Here is an 18,485-nt window from a genome sequence, read left to right as displayed (position 1 = left end):
GCCAGAACCGTTCGTTAAAACGGCAACAATGCGCCCCCCCCCCCAGCACCTTTTCATCTTAAACCAGGTCTTGTTTGTTGCAGCGGGGAGCTTTCATACTCACCATGACAATGCCTCCAGACTGCTCAACAGTACACATGCTCATAATGGGGGCCATGCCGATGGTGGTGCCCTGGAAATACACCCCACTGCACAAGGAGGCGAGGAGAGAAAGGGGGGGGGGGGGGGGGGGTGATGAATCCACGTGGCTGCACCAGACACAAGCTCAGGTGCTTCTGTGAAATCCCAACCTGATGAGCTGGGCGTTGTCGTGAGGTTTCTGAGGCAGAAGCTTGACTTTCCTCCAGTCGAGGAACTCGTGCAGGGTGCTGAAGGGGTCCTGGGTGACGGGACATTTATCGGAGTCGCTCCAAACCTCCAGACCCACCAGGGCCACCCGGATGTCCAGGGCCCTGTAGAACTGAAAGGGGAGCAAGTTGATCAGCAGGTGGGGGGGGGGCAGACATTGTGTGTCGAAGCTGCAGGAGATTTATAAAGACCACACATGAAAGACATTCGAACATCATCATCATCATCATCATCGGATCATATCTCTTTCCACGTCTCTCTATCCATGCTTCCAAATCCTCACGCATCTTCTGGTTACCGATCGGCAGCATTTTGCACTGAGCAGCTGTTTAGGAAGGGCATTAATATATCACACAGTCCTGACATCAATCTCTGCTGCTCGCAACACTCCGATTTAAAAACGGTGATTTATCCCTCCTCTGCGAGGGGAAGAGAATGTTTCACCTTGTCTACGTAATTGGCGATCTCTGCCAGCCTCTGCTTCACCTTCTCCAAATCGCTCCCCTGTTTCTGAAACTGAAAATACAATTTTAACGTAACCAGTTAGAAATGGAAACGTTTGAACAATTACAGCAAGACGTTGCGCTCCCGAAAAGGTAGTTTCAGGTATGAAATGAAGAAATGCAGCTTGTCAAGCTCTGTCCGTCTGGAGCCACAACCCCCCCCCGGCGTTAGAGGGACGATTGGTACAGCTATAGGAAGCAGGCACACCTGAATCTGACAGCCAATAAAAGTTTGGACCTAAACTATCGTGAAGTTTCACCCCCTGTGTTTGAAGTCCAGACACCAGAGGGCAGCCGGGGGGGGGGGCACAATGAGCATGTCAGCGCTTATGGGAGAATCCTTTATCTCACACGGCTTTTTCCTCTTTCCTGTCTGCTTCACTGGGGAATCAGCACTTCCTGTCTAAACGGAGACTCTCTGCCAGGAGACCACAGTGCTCGTTGCACACTGACCTACTTCTGCAGCTCGGGCCGAACTCCCCCCCCCCCCCCCCTCCCCTCCCCCCTCCCCTCCCGTTACTACGGCTCCCCCTGTTTTTTTTCTGTTTTTTTTTTTACTGTCAACATGAAGGCTTGTTTCTCTTGTTCAAACTCTTTAATTGTGAAGGGAAATAAAGTGGCTACATTACCTCTCTGTTGTCTGCAACGATGACCAGCTCAACATACTTGGTTGTCTTCTGAGTGTGCCTTTTACGCTGAAGTAAGAACAGAGATCAAACGTTGATGACGTGCTGGAAAGCGGTTTGTCAAAGGCATTTGTGAACCTGCTGCTCCTCATAAAGATTTCACAACTTTGAATCTTAAGCACCCACAAACATCACAGACACACAACTGATGTGATGTAAAATACTTACATAGATACTTCTAAGTTTGCAATATGTGAAATAGCTTAGCTATAATAATAATTCAAATGCACATTGGGGCCAGTCTCATCTATTATGGTCGAAAGGATGGATTGTCGGGGTCACGTTAAAAGTACTGCATGCTGATAAGCTTCACTTTCTGGGCTCACATGAGCCTTTTTAAATCTTGGGAAGAGTGGCAGATGCTCCATGCACCTGTTTCATGTGCATCAGTGGCCAAACATACATGAGCCAGGACGTTTGGCTCGAAGGGGAGATAAAGTATGTCAACACAAAGAAAATTCTCTCTGGGAAAGTTTCCAAACGTGTCCTCCTGTCAATGTGGCGTGAAACACTCATTTATCTCAAGGAAATATTCCCCGTACACCTTTGGAAATCTTGACAAAATGCAACAAAAGTGATGAAATTAAAGCTCTGAACTGTGACATGATGTTATTACTCTCACCCTCGCGTGGAAGGGCTGGAAGGGGCTTGCGATGGCGCTTTCAGGGACAACAGAGGACATGTTGGAGGCATGGCCGCAGTCTCCGGGGGACAGTCTGAGTTCTTCCACTCGGTAGATGATGTGGGCGCCGTCACTACGGCCCGGAGCTGGCTCGATGACAAACGCCTTGTTTTCCAGAGCGATGAAGCCTCTGGAGAAAAAAAAAGACAAGAGCACAAGTATGAAGAAGAGGATTCAAAGCACGACCAGTTTCATTTCGTTTCTATAAAAAAATACTTTTACAGAAGTCACATGCTTGTTTTTTTCTCCCAGCAGAGAGTCTAAGCCGAACAAACACCAGTGTTGTGGTTAAAACTACTCATGACTCTTTGCACAAAAGCTCTTTCAAACTTAAAAAAAAAAAAGCTCAGTGACTTGCTCTGTGTTACTTTTGTTTTCAGATCAATAATACTTCACTAAATATAACACTTTATTACACCAATTATAAGACACCCACCCACACACATACACACATGTAATATATATGTAACATTTTAATGAGAGTTATTTTGCTGGTATAAAGGTTGCCATGGGAACCTAAACAATCCCTGTGTCAGTTTTGCCTGCTAGCTTTTGCTGATGCCCAATTATTCCAGCAAGATGCCAATTAGTGCTGAAATGAGTGACTATTTACCGGCTGCCTCTCCGGACAAGGCCGTTCCGTGTGATATTTTCTCCTATTACCGTACTGCAAACACCAACTTCCTGACAGCACGCTTCGGGGCATAAGAGTGATGGGATGGATACAGACTCCAGTAAATGTAAATGTTGCCGCGGTGCGTTGCTCTCATAGTGCAGCGGCGAGATGCCGTTCGAATACAATACGATGGTTTACGTCTCTCACCGAAGGCCTGAGCAGGTGCTGAGGGTGACGTCAGAGTGTGGATGCTCCTGCACCGCTCCGTGATAGTAACAGTTATTCTGAAAGAGAAGCATTTCAGATCCGGTAGATGAAAACATTTAGTCGAAGGACAGCTTCGCCCAATGGGAAATATCATTAAAAATGTATTGTATTCACAAAGGACAAAACCTGCTTGTCACTGCACTTAAGTGGCATCAAAAGCGCAAAAGAGGACAAGATACAGCGGGACTGTGCTGATGCTGTGATTTGGAATTCGGATGCTGTGAAGAAGAACAGTCTTCATAAAAACATGCCTTTTTTAATTAATGCAACTCACGCAGTTGAAGAGAGAAGCAGGGAAACAGATGGGGGGGGGGGGGGGGGAGGACGACAGTTGAATGTGATTGTTTTTTGGCCTAGTGTAAGGAAAGGATGACATTTAAGGTTCTTCTGATGCTATGAAAGCTTTTTTTTTTGTTTGAGTGGAGGGAAAAATAAGTAAATAACAAGTATAAAGAATGTCAGGCAGCACTCCAGTTGCCTTAAATGAGCCGTTAATAGTCACCGTGCACATTTCTAATCTTTAATATCAAAGGAAATACAGGGAGAGATTTGTTTTCCATTTTCAGCTCCTGTTGAAGAAGTAAAACATTTCTGAGCTGGGTGGTAATGGAATGATTTATTGTGTTAAGCTCTGTGTTTAAAATCATCTCGACCTAGATTACTTCAACTTGAGAAGAAAACATCAGGCAGGGAAACGGATCGTCGCCGTTTGTCCGCGCACCATCGGAGACTTCCAAATGAGGAATTCATTATAAATGAAAGATTTCTTTAACTGTCCATTTATAAAGATTCAGTTCTTTAAATAAATGGACCCTCGGCAAAGCAGCTACTTGTTAAGGACTTCGGTTATTATTATATATTATATTATTGTCTGATCCATGATTAATAAATGTCGATTGCTGCGTTTAAAGACATCTGGAACTGGATGTGTGTAGACGTGTGAGGCTAATCTAAGCTAATGCTGCTGTTTCAACAGCCTGGTGCGACGCTTGTGCTATAAAGGATAGAGTGGAACATTCTGTTTGCAGAACTTTGCAGGGAAAAGACTTATCGGCTGCTGAATCTCCAAACATTTCTCCTCTGAGCTATAAATAAACTGTGTTCCACCGTTCAATTAAGCAGTCGTGTCAATCCAGATTTAATCGGTGAGTCAATCAACTTCAAAAAGGAGACACAGAGGTGCAACAAACATGCAAGGCCTCCTCCGCAACCTTTCATTGTAGAATTCAAAGCCTTTGTGGGCAACAGCAGGGATGCATTTGAAATTCACTTCAAGCACTTGGAGCTTTCAATATTTTCTAAAGCGTAGCAGACACTTTGCTTTACAGCCCGTGTGCACGTGGAATAAAACACGGAGTCAGGAATAGATCTGCGGCTAAAAGGGGATTCAATAATAAAATCCTGATGGCAACGTTGGCTTGAAAACAGCCAACATAAAACACAGCTTATCCTTAAAGTGGCCGCATCCCAGTCAGCGACTCATCAAGCTACAGGGATGAGCAAAGAAACAAGGATTTAAAGAATACATGAATCCATATCTTTGATTTCTGCGTTAAACACGTTATGAATTATCATCTATGATGCTGATTGTCTACTACAACATCTGTGGATACGTGGATATTTGAAAGGGTCAGACTTTGCAGCTTGACTGCATGTCAGCCTCACCGCTGCATACCAGCTGGACCATAAATGTCAGACGCACTCGGGTTCCACCGTACCGTGAAGTTGTGTGTGCCGGTGACTGCGCCTCCGTCCTCCCGGTAATGTGTCTCAGTGTAATGGCTCGCAAAGAGACCCCTAAGGAGAGAACAACACAAATGAAACAGGCGACACACGGGTATTTATTTTTCTTATATATATATTATTAGGAAATGCAAAAAACGTCTGCGTTAAAAGACGATTCGGAAAACGCCACCGTTATTTGATCATCTATAGATTCAGAGTTGATTGGAAGCATGTAGAGTGTGGAAGAAAGGCATGGCCAGATTTGATTGCCACGCGTCCTTTGTTCTCCCTGGCGTTCAGCACGACTGAGCAAAAAGCCTGCTGAGGTAATTATGTTACGGACATTTCTGTGTTCATGTGTGTGTCTGTGGACACTTTTTAAACTGACAGAGGGTGTTCCGCCTAAAGCAATGAGCAGATGGACACAGCGAGAGAACGCAATCCCCTCTCAAAGGAGTAGCAGGAACACCCATCATTTAGAGCTGCGTGACACCGGCATCGGGGAGGGAGAGGGTGTGTGTGTGTGCGTGTGTGTGTGTGTGAGTGTGTGTGTGTGAGAGAGAGAGACAAATCCGTTTTTTTTTTTTCGGAGCTAAGATTCTTCTACAATTTTTGTATTTTTTTTTAAGTCACTAGTGACCGAAGCTGAATACATTTGCAATAAGTGTGCGTCCTAGGAGCATTTCTGCCAGGTCAAAATAAAGTTTTGCAAAAGTATCCCAATTTGGCTGACTTTTTTTTTTCTCCCCCTCTAGAAAACCACGGGATTCCGAAAGACAGAAGGGGAGTTGGATCGGGTTTTGCGGGAATCATTTGTTTCTCTGCCACACATAGCTTGGATACACCACAAATCACAATCAAATGAGACTGGAATGAACTTTTTCCATAATTCAGCATCATTGAATACTGTATCTGTATTTGTGTAAAAGAAGGATCAACCCTCTGCGGCCCCAGCCTTATCAAATTTAATTCGGTAAATACTTATTATCATCTTAATGTGTCTTATCATGCCATTAGCGAGCTCCGAAGCAAATCCGATGAGCCGGCTGCTGGTAATGGCTTTAACAGATCCCGGTATGTCTCACTAAAAATGGACGACACATCAGTCGTGTTTGCTCTGTGCGAAAAAGTTCACATATTTTTATGCTTAGCGACATTTGAACAGTAACAACACAAACACAAAACGATGATATTTCTGCTGGAAAGGAATATTCTAAATGCTCTATTACGGGACGTGTTGGCAGTAAAATGGGATTTGAGTCATGTACACAGTAATTCCAAGCAAATGCTCCTATGTTGTATTTAGTGACATGTTTGGGAGCGCCGGCTTAGCGCTCCTTGGTACTACGACATACACGGCGCTAAAGCTGGGTTTTACATGATGAAATCTGCAGTAATCAACTCTTTGGCAGGAACACACAGTGTTTACACAGAGTTTATGATGCCATGGCTGCTTTCTGTGCTTGAAGACTTTCCCTCTGGCCTCGCTGGACTGTCTTAGATCACATGCCCACAGCTCCTATGCCTCCACTGCTCTTATGTGTCTGTGCTTTACAACCCAGCACAGAGAAATAAATCCAAAAGGTTGGAAACACACACACAAATTACAGACTTTGGTTTTGCTTTCTCCTGAGGGCATTTAAAACATGAGTGGAAATTGACGTTTTCATCACCCCCCCCCATTGCACTTAAATATCTGGCAGGAATGGAAGTGGGCAAGTTTCCCTCTGAATACCAGAAATCTTTCATTTGATTATAGCCCCTTTCTTAACAACAACAACAACAACATATCTTTATTTTATTTTATTTTTTAAGAAAGAACCAATCAAATGCAATTGAGTATTAAAAAGGCAAAACTGTACAGAAAAATTAAAAAGACACCCGGTGAAAATGTAGCGTTTAATTTTACTCTAATAAAAACAAAAAGTCGACTACACAATTTACATTTAAGAATAGAACAAAACCAGAATTCGGGTAGATGTGTGAAATCCATAAAGTGAGGAAGACGCTTGCGTCTCCCTCACTTTATATTCATTCTATATGGCTGCCAGAGTTGTAGGCATGTGGACCAATCGCATGCATCTTTGCTCATCCACGGCTCCGCCTTCATTTTTCTGATTGATCCTAACAGTTTGTTTGTGCTCCTTTTCACAAATGCCACATCAATCTCCTGTAATTACTTTTAGTCGATGCCATTGGCTTAAAGCTCCTGGTGTGTGCTGCGACTCATTAGACGCAGCCCAACATCTAATGAGCACGTCACCAACAGTCAACCAGTTTAATTGTGATAAATGCTGAGCTCTTTAATCGCACCTCCTGGAAGTAGAAGATACGGTTGTTTGTCTTGTAAAATAATCTACTGCTTATTTCATTCAGTGCCTTACATATTTCATCTGATCTGAGTCGACTTCACTATGATGTGCAAATTTGTAAACCCAGTGCAATACAAGTGGACATGCATCTAAAAAGCATTAGAATTCTGGTAAAAGGTGGTGATGTCTGGATGTTAATCATTACTTGTGATGCTGGCATTCTCTCCCTTGCTGGGGGGGGGGGGTTATGAAGATGAACCAAAAGGCTAGCGTCGCAGCTTCGCTATCTCCATCCCTTGCCTCTGTCCCGTCTGGGTGCTGCATTTATAAAGGCGTGGGTCTGAATTCACACAAGGTCTGGCAATGCCGTGCCGGCTTGCATGGAGGTTATCAGAAAATAACTTCTCAGATTCTCAGCTTGAATCCCTCCCTCTCTTTATTTACCGTCTATGACACAAACCTGACTGTTTCTCATTTTAAAGCACAAAATAATTCACAATTGATTGACCAGCGCTGCGCCCTTCCAGGGAGTTGAAAGTAGTTTAGTTGTTTTAGGGTTTTTTTTTTCACCAGAAACCATGAAAACATAACTTCATTTACAATCAATGAATGAGCTGCTGCCAGACTTATGACAAGCACGATGCAGGTCCCACAGCGAAGAGGACGCAGCAGAATAATCCAGGACGAAACGCCACCTTCCTTGTCCCTGACTTTCTGGATCTGTCGTTATCGTAGATATAACTGTTCCTGCTGCTGCTGAACAAAAAAAATTTTTGGCTGCCGGAACAGAACACATCAAACCCAGCAGACGCAGGAGCTGCTATATAAAGGGAAAATCTGAAGGAGCCAAAACAGGATGTACCGTTTTTAATGTCATCCAAAGACCACAACGCTCCGTGCAAACGTTAAAGCACGGAGCCTCATTTGCATCTACGCGACTCCGTGCCTCGTGCAATAATTCACCATTACACGAAGCCCCTTAAGCGTTAAACCATTTGAGAGAAACACGGCTCATTTTTCCAGTTGCTCTGCATTCCTTTGAAGACTGCTAACTTCAGTGACTTCTTTTAATCCCCTCCAGCCCGCCAGCCTCACCCCAAGCCTTCCTATGGCTGCTACTTATGGTGCGATATGCCTTAGTTGTAAAAGAGCAGCCTCCTACAGACACAGTGGGAGATGAGGAGGAAGTTAAGAGGCGTGGTTGACAAGGCGAATTCTATTTCCATGTACAAATGCGTTCCAAATTGATTTACATACAGCTCAGTGTCCCTTCAGCTAGAGCTCGGCTGTAGTGGGTTTACTGGCGTGTATAAAGTTAAAGGGGGGGCGAGGGGGTGGGAGCAAAACAGAAAAATCCCCTGAACTGAATTGGAGGCTTTGGACTTTGTACGTCGGGCTTTGTTTCATAATATATTCATATAAATTGTGGAAAAAAGTATAATCTTATTATTGTCAATTTTATCAATTTTAAATTAATAACCCTAATATTAAAAGGGGAGGCTTAAACTTAAACTGAAACTAAGAACCCCCCCCCCCCCCCCCCCAAAAAAAGAGTTAATCAATAAGAATAATAATTTTGCTCCAAAAATAAATTCTATATTCCTAAGAAATAATATAAATACATTGAGACAACAGCCTAATGATGTTGACACCAAACACTTTGAAATGAATGTTTAAATGTACATAACCCAACACAACACAAGGCTCACCGCGCTTAGCAGTCAAAGCTTCCGGTTACCAGCAGCATTCACTAACATTAACCCTTTAAAGAGGCATCAGAGCACAAAACGGATGAACAGTAATTGGGTGTCTGTCCTGTTTGGCCCTGCGATTAACTGGCGACTTGTCCAGGGTGTACCACGCCTCTTGCCCCTCGACAGCTGGGATAGGCTCCAGCGTAGCCCCGTGACCTGGATTAGGAAAGTGGCTCCAGCTCGACCCGGTAACGGACAAAGCGGTTAAGAAGATGTATAAATAAATAAATAAAACAATAACAAAGAAAAGATAAATTATTGTGCTTACAAATGTAAAGTATTTTGTGTGTTATCGTGCAGAATCAAAGCTTGACTGAAAGACACATGGAAGCACAGATGGACCCCACGGCTTTGTTCGCCTCTACTTTGTTCATGGCAGGGGGGGGTTCGAAGGCTGCTCCATTTAAAATATTAATTTATACAAACATAACGAGCTTCTCAAAGAGTCAAGGTCTCACTTTGTTTTGGTCAAAATCATACGATTGTTTGTTCATTTTGAAAATCATTCTGCAGAAACCTCTCAGCGGCCCAGATGAGACATTTATGAAGATATAAAGAATTAAGGTTGATGTTCTGAAAGAACAAGCAGACGACTCCACTTGGAAGCTTTTTTTTTTTTTTAAAGAAGCGTAAAGACCCAAATAGAAAATGCACCAATCACTCATTCTGAGTGGTTAGTCCCAAAATCTATAAACTGCAGCGAGTGCTTTCATTTGATTTAGAGTTTACAATCAGTCTAAATGAAAACCTGCCTTTTGACAGATCAATCACAAAGAGGGTGAAATCATCCAAACAGTTTTCTCTTTATGCCCCCCCCACCTCGGGCTTGAAAAGCTCTCTGCGTGGGATGTAGTGCCCAAGGCAAGAGCGTCATTACATCAGTGAAACAAGCCACAAAGGGAGACACAAGGCTCTCTGCACTAGAAGGAGCAGTCAATGATAAATCATGGTGTAGTGATGCAGTTACGGAAGGCTGCCTCACTCTCGCATAAAAAAAAAATAATAATAAAAGAAATCACCTCAAAAATTACAAATAACAGGAAAAGATTTATATTCACTGGGAAATACAAATGTATTTTCCTGCGTTGGGCTGCAGGACGCTATGATTTCCTTCATGCCGACTTGGCATGTTACCAAAAGAAAATATATGGGTGCTGACAGGAGCAACAAGAAGGCATAATGACTATATGGCCGTGCGCTCACATCAATTTGTCGGAAGCTTGAGGTGTTCAGAGTCGACTTCTTGATATAGTATGCAACACGCTCCCGATCACTTAACAGAAAATAATAAATGATGCATGCCTGAAGATGAATGCAGCCATTTGTGGCATGGGGGGGGGGGGGGTCACACATTATTCCTGCACGTCTGAAGAATCATCTTTTTTTCTCAAGGTATGTCATCTTTGACACCTTGAGGTTTTCTCCTTTTTTGCCTCCAGTAATCTTATCGTTTAATGATAATCCTTCTTTTTGCCATCCATTGCTTTATTAATTCTTTTTTTTTTTTTTTTTTTTATGTAGCGGTCAGCGCTGTCGCCTCACAGCAAGAAGGTACCGCGTTCGAATCCTAGCTGTGCGGAGTTTGTAAGTTCTCCCCGCGTGGGTTTCCTCCGGGTTCTCCGGTTTCTTCCCACCTCCAAAAACATGGAATTTAGCTGAATTGTATTATTTTGTACAGTTTTGTATTCCTGCCTCGTGCTGAGATTATTTATTTTTTTGCTTTAATGTTCCCACAAGTTACACACCATAACTAATGAGCGACTAGGGGTCTTCCAGGGAGGTGGCCTATTACTATTCATTGGATAAGAGTAAACAAATGCATAAATGTTAATGTCAGAGGCTTCCTATCTGTCCAATTAATCTATGGTGCCCCCCCCCAGGGCAGCCTCATTGTTCAGCCACTCATGCTTTCCTGCAGGGGAAATATGCAATTCAGAGTTGAGCAAAAAAATACGTAATTTGCTTTTCTTTTGACTCGCACCATAATTTCTCTCTTGGTCTGTAAAACCTGTAAAAATAAATAAATTGTCACCTGCTAATATAAGCCATCTTCTGCATCCACGCCATACATCATGCATACATTTGTATGACCTTAACATTTTACACACTTTAAACTTAATGCTGTAATGCGCCTCCCCTTAAAAGGTCTCCCTTCGTTAAACGTGACACTTTCAAGGAAGGGGAGATGACTCTCCAATTAGATAACAGCATGCAATCTGTCATTCCACACCCCATTACCTAGCGAACACGGTGTAAATGGAAAGTTTCATGCGGTGCCGATGTGTCATTTTAACATCAGTAATAGGGTGAACAATCTGTCATAGATGCTGATGCAGAGCAATGTGAGCCGTCATGGCCGACGGGAATTCAGTCAATCGCTGGAGGGAGCGCCAGGTGGAAAAACAACAGTCCTTGCATTTAATCAAACCCCCGTTTTATTTATTTATGTATTTTAGCCGAGAGTTGACTCGACTGTTCTCCGACAGCTACGGCTGGCGTAACAAAATGATTTCAAATACAAAGGACTGCATTACACGTATCTACCGAACAAGGAACGAGTCAAAAAGCCAGTGGTCGATCAAAAAGTTCCATGAAAGGATGTCGCCTATCATCCTCAGACAACATTGGCTACACTTTGAAGATGTAGAGAAACTAGAGGACAATTGGCAGTTGTTTTTTAAATCTAAATGTAAAAAGGGGTTTGAAGTTTGTTTGCAGCAACTAAACAAATAATCCAAGCAATTATATCTGATTATTGCTTCTGCGAAAGCCCGACAGGTCACTGAAATCGAATCATGTCTTATCGGGAATCATAATTTAAGGCTGCTAGATTTGCAACAGCACACACTTTAGTTTAAATGATCTGCAAAAAATTGGACACACTGAAACAAACACCTTAAAATGTGTCTGATTTTATTCAACAAGATTCAATATGAATCTCTTAGAAATTAAGGAACTGTGAAACTATTTTACAATGTCAAAGAAGTAAACAAAAAACAAAAAAAGTAAATATATTAACACCAAAATCTAATTCTGGTCTATTCTGACCCAGGACACATCCTCCCACCACCTTTCATGGAAATCCATTCAGTAGTTTTTGCATCCAGTCTACATTTATCTGCTTCTCTGCAGATCTGTGTCTCCAACAAAGCGGTGATATATATTTATTGTTAGCCTCTGTGTTTATACACACAGCCCGTGGATCCATTGTGCTGCTATCGCTGCGTTGTCAGATTCAACACATGCTCGCTACAAGCAGCTTCGCTTCCGTCGGTGATTTCGCATGATGCACTTCCTCTCTATCTTGTTTCCCCAAAGCGCATCTGGATTTATTGTCTATTGAACATCTATTTCCTCTCCGTGCACAGAGCTATCTCGTGCGTGTTTGTGAACCTTTCACCTGAGGTAAACAAAAGCCAAAAACAATTGTTGATCAAGCGTCTCACTTGCATGCATTGCATGATATGGATTTATCCAATTCACCCAACTGTCATCCAATTGAATCAATAACATATGTACTGTAATATAATGCTACAGAGCAATATCAATAATCCCTACATGTATTCCATGTCACCTGTATGGGCTGGTAAATGAGATGAATGATACATTCTGGTATTAACCATATCAAATAAACACAAGTGAGACAGTGAAGCAGCTGCAGTCTCAGGCAAAACGGTCCTTATTTCTCATGGGTCCGCCACAAATGACCCATTCTGGGCCGAGCTATAAACGAGAACACAAAAGCAATTTCTACAATTTCTACTTTGTGAAGGATTTCTCATTAAAGCTTTTATATCGAGCTTTTACGGCTACGGGTTTTGGGATTTTTTTTTTTTTTTTAATGAAACAATTGTGATAGCCTATAACAGCTTGATTCCACAGCCTAGGAACGGCAATTTAATGACAAAGTACACTCTAATGGCCGCATCCTGTCAAAGACAAAACATCAAAGTACATTATATCATAAATTTCATGCATGCGATTTATTATCTTGACAAATGTGTCCAGTGATGTAGCGTAATCACTCACATGCCGTGCTCTCTTGGATGCGTTTCCTGATGATGGATATAAATGATTCATGTGAATATTATGCCCAATCAGCATTCATAGCCCCATTCTGCCATTCCATCACAGCATCTCTGCTCACCTGAATGAATTTCATTGCAGTGTGTTTGTAGTGATCAACGTTTCAATGATAAATAAAGCTTTCTTCTTCTTCTTCTTCCTTGACGAATAAAAAAACTAAAGTACAGTAGCGCCAAAATAAGCATCCATCTTCACCGAGGTCAACCAATCCTACGTGTTTCTGTGTAGCTCTTATAATGGGACACTAAACAAAGGAGAAAGGAAGTCAGCCTGATAACAAAAATACGTACCCTCAGGGGATGGACTGACGTGATGACGAAGCAGGAAGAATCTTCATTCAACCATGAGACAGACACGAGGAACATGGTCGAATCTCAGCGCTGATATCTGAACCAACTGTAACCGATCTGTTAATTATATAAATCTCTTCATCTTAACCCACATTCTCCATCGTGGGTGCGGCGTCAATGACACGACCGACAAAACAACTCAACTCGGAACTCGCGCAGGAGCAGCTGACGGGAAGCTCAGTCAAGCTCTCTGAAGGCTTGCTTGCTGGGGAGAATCCATGTGGCGATTGAGCCGTTGAATAACATTGACTAAAAGTCATGTTTGTTGTTGTATTGCCTTTAAAAAGGGTCACATATTATAGCCCCTTTTCCACAAGTTAACGCAGTTCCCAGGCACTTGTATGAAATATATCTGTGACAGTCTTTGGTCAAAATAGCGAACAGATGCTGCAGGACAGCGTCCCGTCATTTCTGTCTCAAACGGCTCTGTCAGAAACGCCACAGCTGAAAGGACTGCTGCCAGACCGGTTTCAATACTTGATTACAGAGCTACGCAAACTACTGGATCGAACCCTAATTGATATATCAAGTACTAGCACGACAATGAAACATGATGCATGGGGGGTGTAGCTGACGGGGGGGGGTCTCAACCCTATAGCAACACAGAAATTGATTGTGGCAGGCATAACAAAATGTCTTGGCATCCAATGTAAAATCACACAGAGACTTGGCACCAAATTGAAGCCTGAGGTCCAACATTTCCCACTGACTCATGTTGCATTGTGACAGAGAGTGTGGAGCGTGTGAGAGCAAAAGGGGGGGCCGCTTGTCACATGACAGGAAGAGGGCATCATAACAACTTCATCACAGACGCACAGGAAGAGAGGAAGTAGGAGTTTAAATGAGAAGCAGCTGCAGAAGCAGAAGAAACAAGACTTCCGAAATGTTCCACATCCTCATCCATTCATTTTGATGACTTCATGCAGGCCAGTAGGTCAGTACAGGCTGCCAAATTAAAGCCAGCCGAACAAATGAGCAAACACAAGCTACTCACATACGCAGTTAAAACGCCGCTCACGGATGGCTTCACACACAAGCCAAGGTCCAGTAACAGGAAACCTGGGAGCTCCTCGTCTGACCTCGATAATTACGGAGTAAAAGTCAGCATCACACATCGAGAGAGATCTGGACGTCGTCATCTGTATTAATAAAATGAGGTGCATCGTCCTTGACAGCACACCAGGGATGTTGCTGTTGGGATTTTGTTTCTGTCCGAACCATAATGATGCTGTTCAGATGTGGCCGTGTGTTGCAGAAGGACCCCCCTTTCCTCTTTTCTTTCCTGCCACAGAAGAATGAAAGGAAATGCTGCCACTGGGAAATACATGGTTTTTGTCCAGAGTTGATTATAGTTGCGTTTCGATGGGAAAAGATACCTATGAACGTGAAACGCTTCAGTTAAATTCTAGAATATCTTAAAGACAAAAAATCTTTTTAATTATTGAGCCAATTTCCTTTGTTTCAGGCAAAGTTTTAAAATCCAAATAAATATTGAATAAAGATGACGGCAATGATGCCGATCAAATTCATTGAACGAAAACATGAATACATCTAAAAAAAAAAGACAGCATTCATCATCAAAATAGGTGTAATCCAAAATATCCCGATCATTTAGCCGACAACAAAGGGATCAGCCGGATTGCCACGCTCACAATAACGTTAAGATAAAAATGATAAAACTTGAAATATAAATTCATGCTGTCCTGAATAGTCATTGATCAGCAATCACTCTTTACAGAGGGTTACGATCTTGAACCCAAGAGCTGACTTTTATCCTTGTCTGGACATTTTCTTCCAGATGTGGGTGAGTCCTTTTGCAGATGCTTGTAATTTACTTTCATTTCAAGTAGATGGGAGAGCAGACTCAGAAATAGGTCAGTAAATGTGATTCTACTTTAATGCTTGAGAGGCTGAACAACTTTAAACCAAAATACGGTCAAACGCTCCCTAAGGAGCAGCGGACTGCCCTCACCATTGCAGTACGTACCGGGATCCAGCTCCTCACCTTCGGATAAGGCTGCCAGTGTTTCACCTGCACGCCACACGGTTCTGCCACTGGTCATTTAAACATCGACTGTACATTTATTCTGAAAGCAAAACTTCCAAAAGTGGGCCAAACTATACATCTTTGATACTCCTTCCACTCGTCTCTCTCTCTCTCTCTCTCTCTCTCTCTCTCTCTCTCACACACACACACTGGTCCTCGAGACAGTGCTATTGAAGTCTTTAATCAAGACTAATGTGGAATGTCCCCCATGACCACCATTAATCATCTGAAGCTGGCCAACTTTGCCAGTGATCAATGTTGCACGGTGAAGCAACTGCTGCTGCCAACAGTCTGCATGCTCTGCAGACTGCTGAACCTCCAGTATCGTGCATCTCGTGGCAAATTCATTTCCATTGCTCTATAGGAAGAGAAATGGGAAGACATTTTCTCATCTTTAACTTTGCTCAGCTGCTTATTTTCAATAAACTGGCTTGTGGCACGAGGAAGCTGATTCGTGGCTGCTCTCAGCCACGTCCGTATTTGCTGCTGTGGTTCAGAGATGCAGCCTTATACAAACAGGAAAATGTTTGAATTGCAGGGATGTTTTTTTTTTTTATTTAAACAACTGCAGCACCTAAACAAAAAAACTAAGAGTCAGTTCACTTCTATCTACATCCGATTATGTATTCAGCCGGCAGGATTCTGATGGCTGGCAAAGACAAAAAAAAAAAAGAGGCCCCCCAATCTCTGGAGACAGAATCCAGCTCAAGCATACAGGTGCAATGAGGACAAAATGTAAAGGTCCAGGAAAGAACAGAATCTCTGACTATCTCAAACAAACACACACACACACACACCGGATCTATATTCAGTCTGGCTGTTTTGCTCAAAAACACACACACATACATACAGACTTTGGACCCCACTGAATTCTCTCAGCAGATCTATGCTGTATTCTTATCCTGCTGTTGCCAATTTTTCCTGGGACAGGGCCAACAAACCAAAGTTTGTGTTACCCTTCAGAAACGCTCCACCGTGGCCCTTCAAGTAGACAAAAATGGCAATTTTCTCGAAAATCCAAGTCCAACAAAAGGTCGCAGGTCAAAGATTTTATTATTCAAAAAACTATTTGACGTGACTCACATGGAGGTACGCTAAATCACTTTGGAAATGGATTTCAGGATTTTAACCCCTTCCAGGCCTTTTGGAATGCATCTGTGTGTTGAAGGATCATGGATAAGACAAAAATGCATTACAGAGTCAAATTGTGGATTTTCATGATGCAAGTTGGGATTTTCAACCTTGCAAAGAAATGTACCCTCTGCGACCTTTTGTTGGACTCTTTCTATTGAAATTTATTTTGAAATTTCACCAGGACAAATCCCTCCCTGTGATGAAGTTGATTGCCTGTGAGGGAGTTTTAAATTTTCTGAAAAAAAAAAAAAAAACATCCAGGGGAAACACAAAGGTTAAGTGGATTTGGTGGCGTATTTATATCTATGCAGATAGAGCTCATTTCACACTGGTTTTGGATCCGGTACCAGGGGAGCACATTGCATGGACTCAGCAGAACCAAGGTAAACAAGGATGAGCATTACACTGCATTGAAGCTCTTCAGTTTGCTGCATTACCTCCACAACACCATCACAGATTTGTCTGTTTTTTCCCTTTACAGTCTAAAAGCCCTCACATTTTCACTGCATTTATATATTGATTAACATTAAGGTTAAATTCACTTCACACTCTATTGCTTTTAGGTTTCTCGCCATGTTTGTTGCTTGAAGGTCGAGGTTTTTGTTTAATTAAAAGTACTCAACATTCAGTACATCTTCAAATGAACATGTGTACGTGATGAGAATGGTTTGCCGCAGTAGCAACATCCCACACATTCAGCATCCAACAGAGACGTTTTCTATGGAGGCCGCTGAGCTCTATTAAAATGCAAAACCTATTCCGTGCAACACGATATGAAGATATCCACACAGCGTCAGAGTTTGAGTCTGGGAGGGGTAGCTTTGGGGGTTAAAGTCGTTGCCTTTAACTTTCCCATTTTTGTTATTGCTGTTGGAGCAAAACTGAAATCCAAACCAAAATTCTTGATGATGAAGAATCCACATATAAACCATCTCTCAGTGGCACTGGATTGGTTCTTTTTTTTGCACTAAAACTATGCAATACGTTTTCTGAAGGGAAATGAATACATCTCGGTGAAGAACTCTGTTATCCAAAATATAAAATATTGTTGTTGATTAATTTGATAAACTTTATGGCTAGACCCTCAACATTTTCCTGCCACACATCTGTCCTAACAAATCCAAACAGGAGGTCAGAGACCGCTTGTTCTGGTTGGGGCTAAACTGGTGAAACGATACCAGAGGACGCATCTGGCCCGATAGGGAACTGGCCAAATGGGAACAGGCAGCATGCTCCCATGCTCCGGGTCTCAGGCCGGTGATGGATGACTCACAGCTGGTGCTGAAGTCACAGAGGTTGCATGGAGAGTTGGGAAAGGAAGGGTCCGTTTAGGGAGTGTGTCATTCCTCAACAAGGAGTTACTTGGCTCGTATGGAAAGTGGTTAAAATTGTTTTGCAATGAGAAATAAGTGGGAGAGGCTTTTAATAAGTCGCTTGTTTATCGACTCCCATGCGAGACAATTTGTTGAAACTTGAACTCCCTGATGGTGACTTGTGTAAAAAAAATATATCAGATGTGCATTGATTATTTTGTAGCAGTTTCATTTCTAATTTGCTTTTAATTTTCAACTCCAATTGAGGTTGTAAAGTTTGAAATGCAGCAAAAAAATAAAATATATTCTGTGCAGTGACATTTGTGTTTGTTATAGAGCTTCAAGAGATGAGGTCTGACTAGCAGTGGACATAGTCCATCACTACAATGTCAATATCTATGTCCCAGAGCATCAGGATAAAATATTAGGTCTCCATTCCAAACAAAACCTCAGACTATGATGCCATCATTCTTATGAGACTATATATTTCCCTGGACATGCAACCTGGCCTTTATGCGCCTTTTTCTCTGGCGTTGCAGGACTCCATTGTCTCTAAAGCAGCTTGTGCATGTACATCCATATTTATTATGAACTCCAAATAATCTCCACCCCTCGTTTCACAGTTCACCATGTTATTTTCTGCAGCCTGGAAGGGAGAGTGG

At 42.5% G+C, this 18,485-nt stretch overlaps 1 protein-coding gene across 1 annotated transcript in view; it reads right to left on the bottom strand.

Moving 5' to 3' along the window:
• Positions 1 to 18,485, bottom strand: part of adam12b (ADAM metallopeptidase domain 12b) — a 49,052-nt gene that overhangs the window by 19,611 nt on the left and 10,956 nt on the right. The window contains 7 exon segments of the mRNA XM_068741095.1: positions 104 to 188; positions 291 to 460; positions 793 to 864; positions 1,481 to 1,546; positions 2,160 to 2,349; positions 3,043 to 3,119; positions 4,821 to 4,899. Of these exon segments, the coding sequence (XP_068597196.1) occupies positions 104 to 188; positions 291 to 460; positions 793 to 864; positions 1,481 to 1,546; positions 2,160 to 2,349; positions 3,043 to 3,119; positions 4,821 to 4,899 (739 nt within the window).

Source organism: Brachionichthys hirsutus, chromosome 7 (genome assembly GCF_040956055.1).
Source record: "Brachionichthys hirsutus isolate HB-005 chromosome 7, CSIRO-AGI_Bhir_v1, whole genome shotgun sequence".
Lineage (NCBI taxonomy): Eukaryota > Metazoa > Chordata > Actinopteri > Lophiiformes > Brachionichthyidae > Brachionichthys > Brachionichthys hirsutus.
Note: the sequence above shows the minus strand (reverse complement) of the source record. Positions and strands in the feature narration are given on the sequence as shown.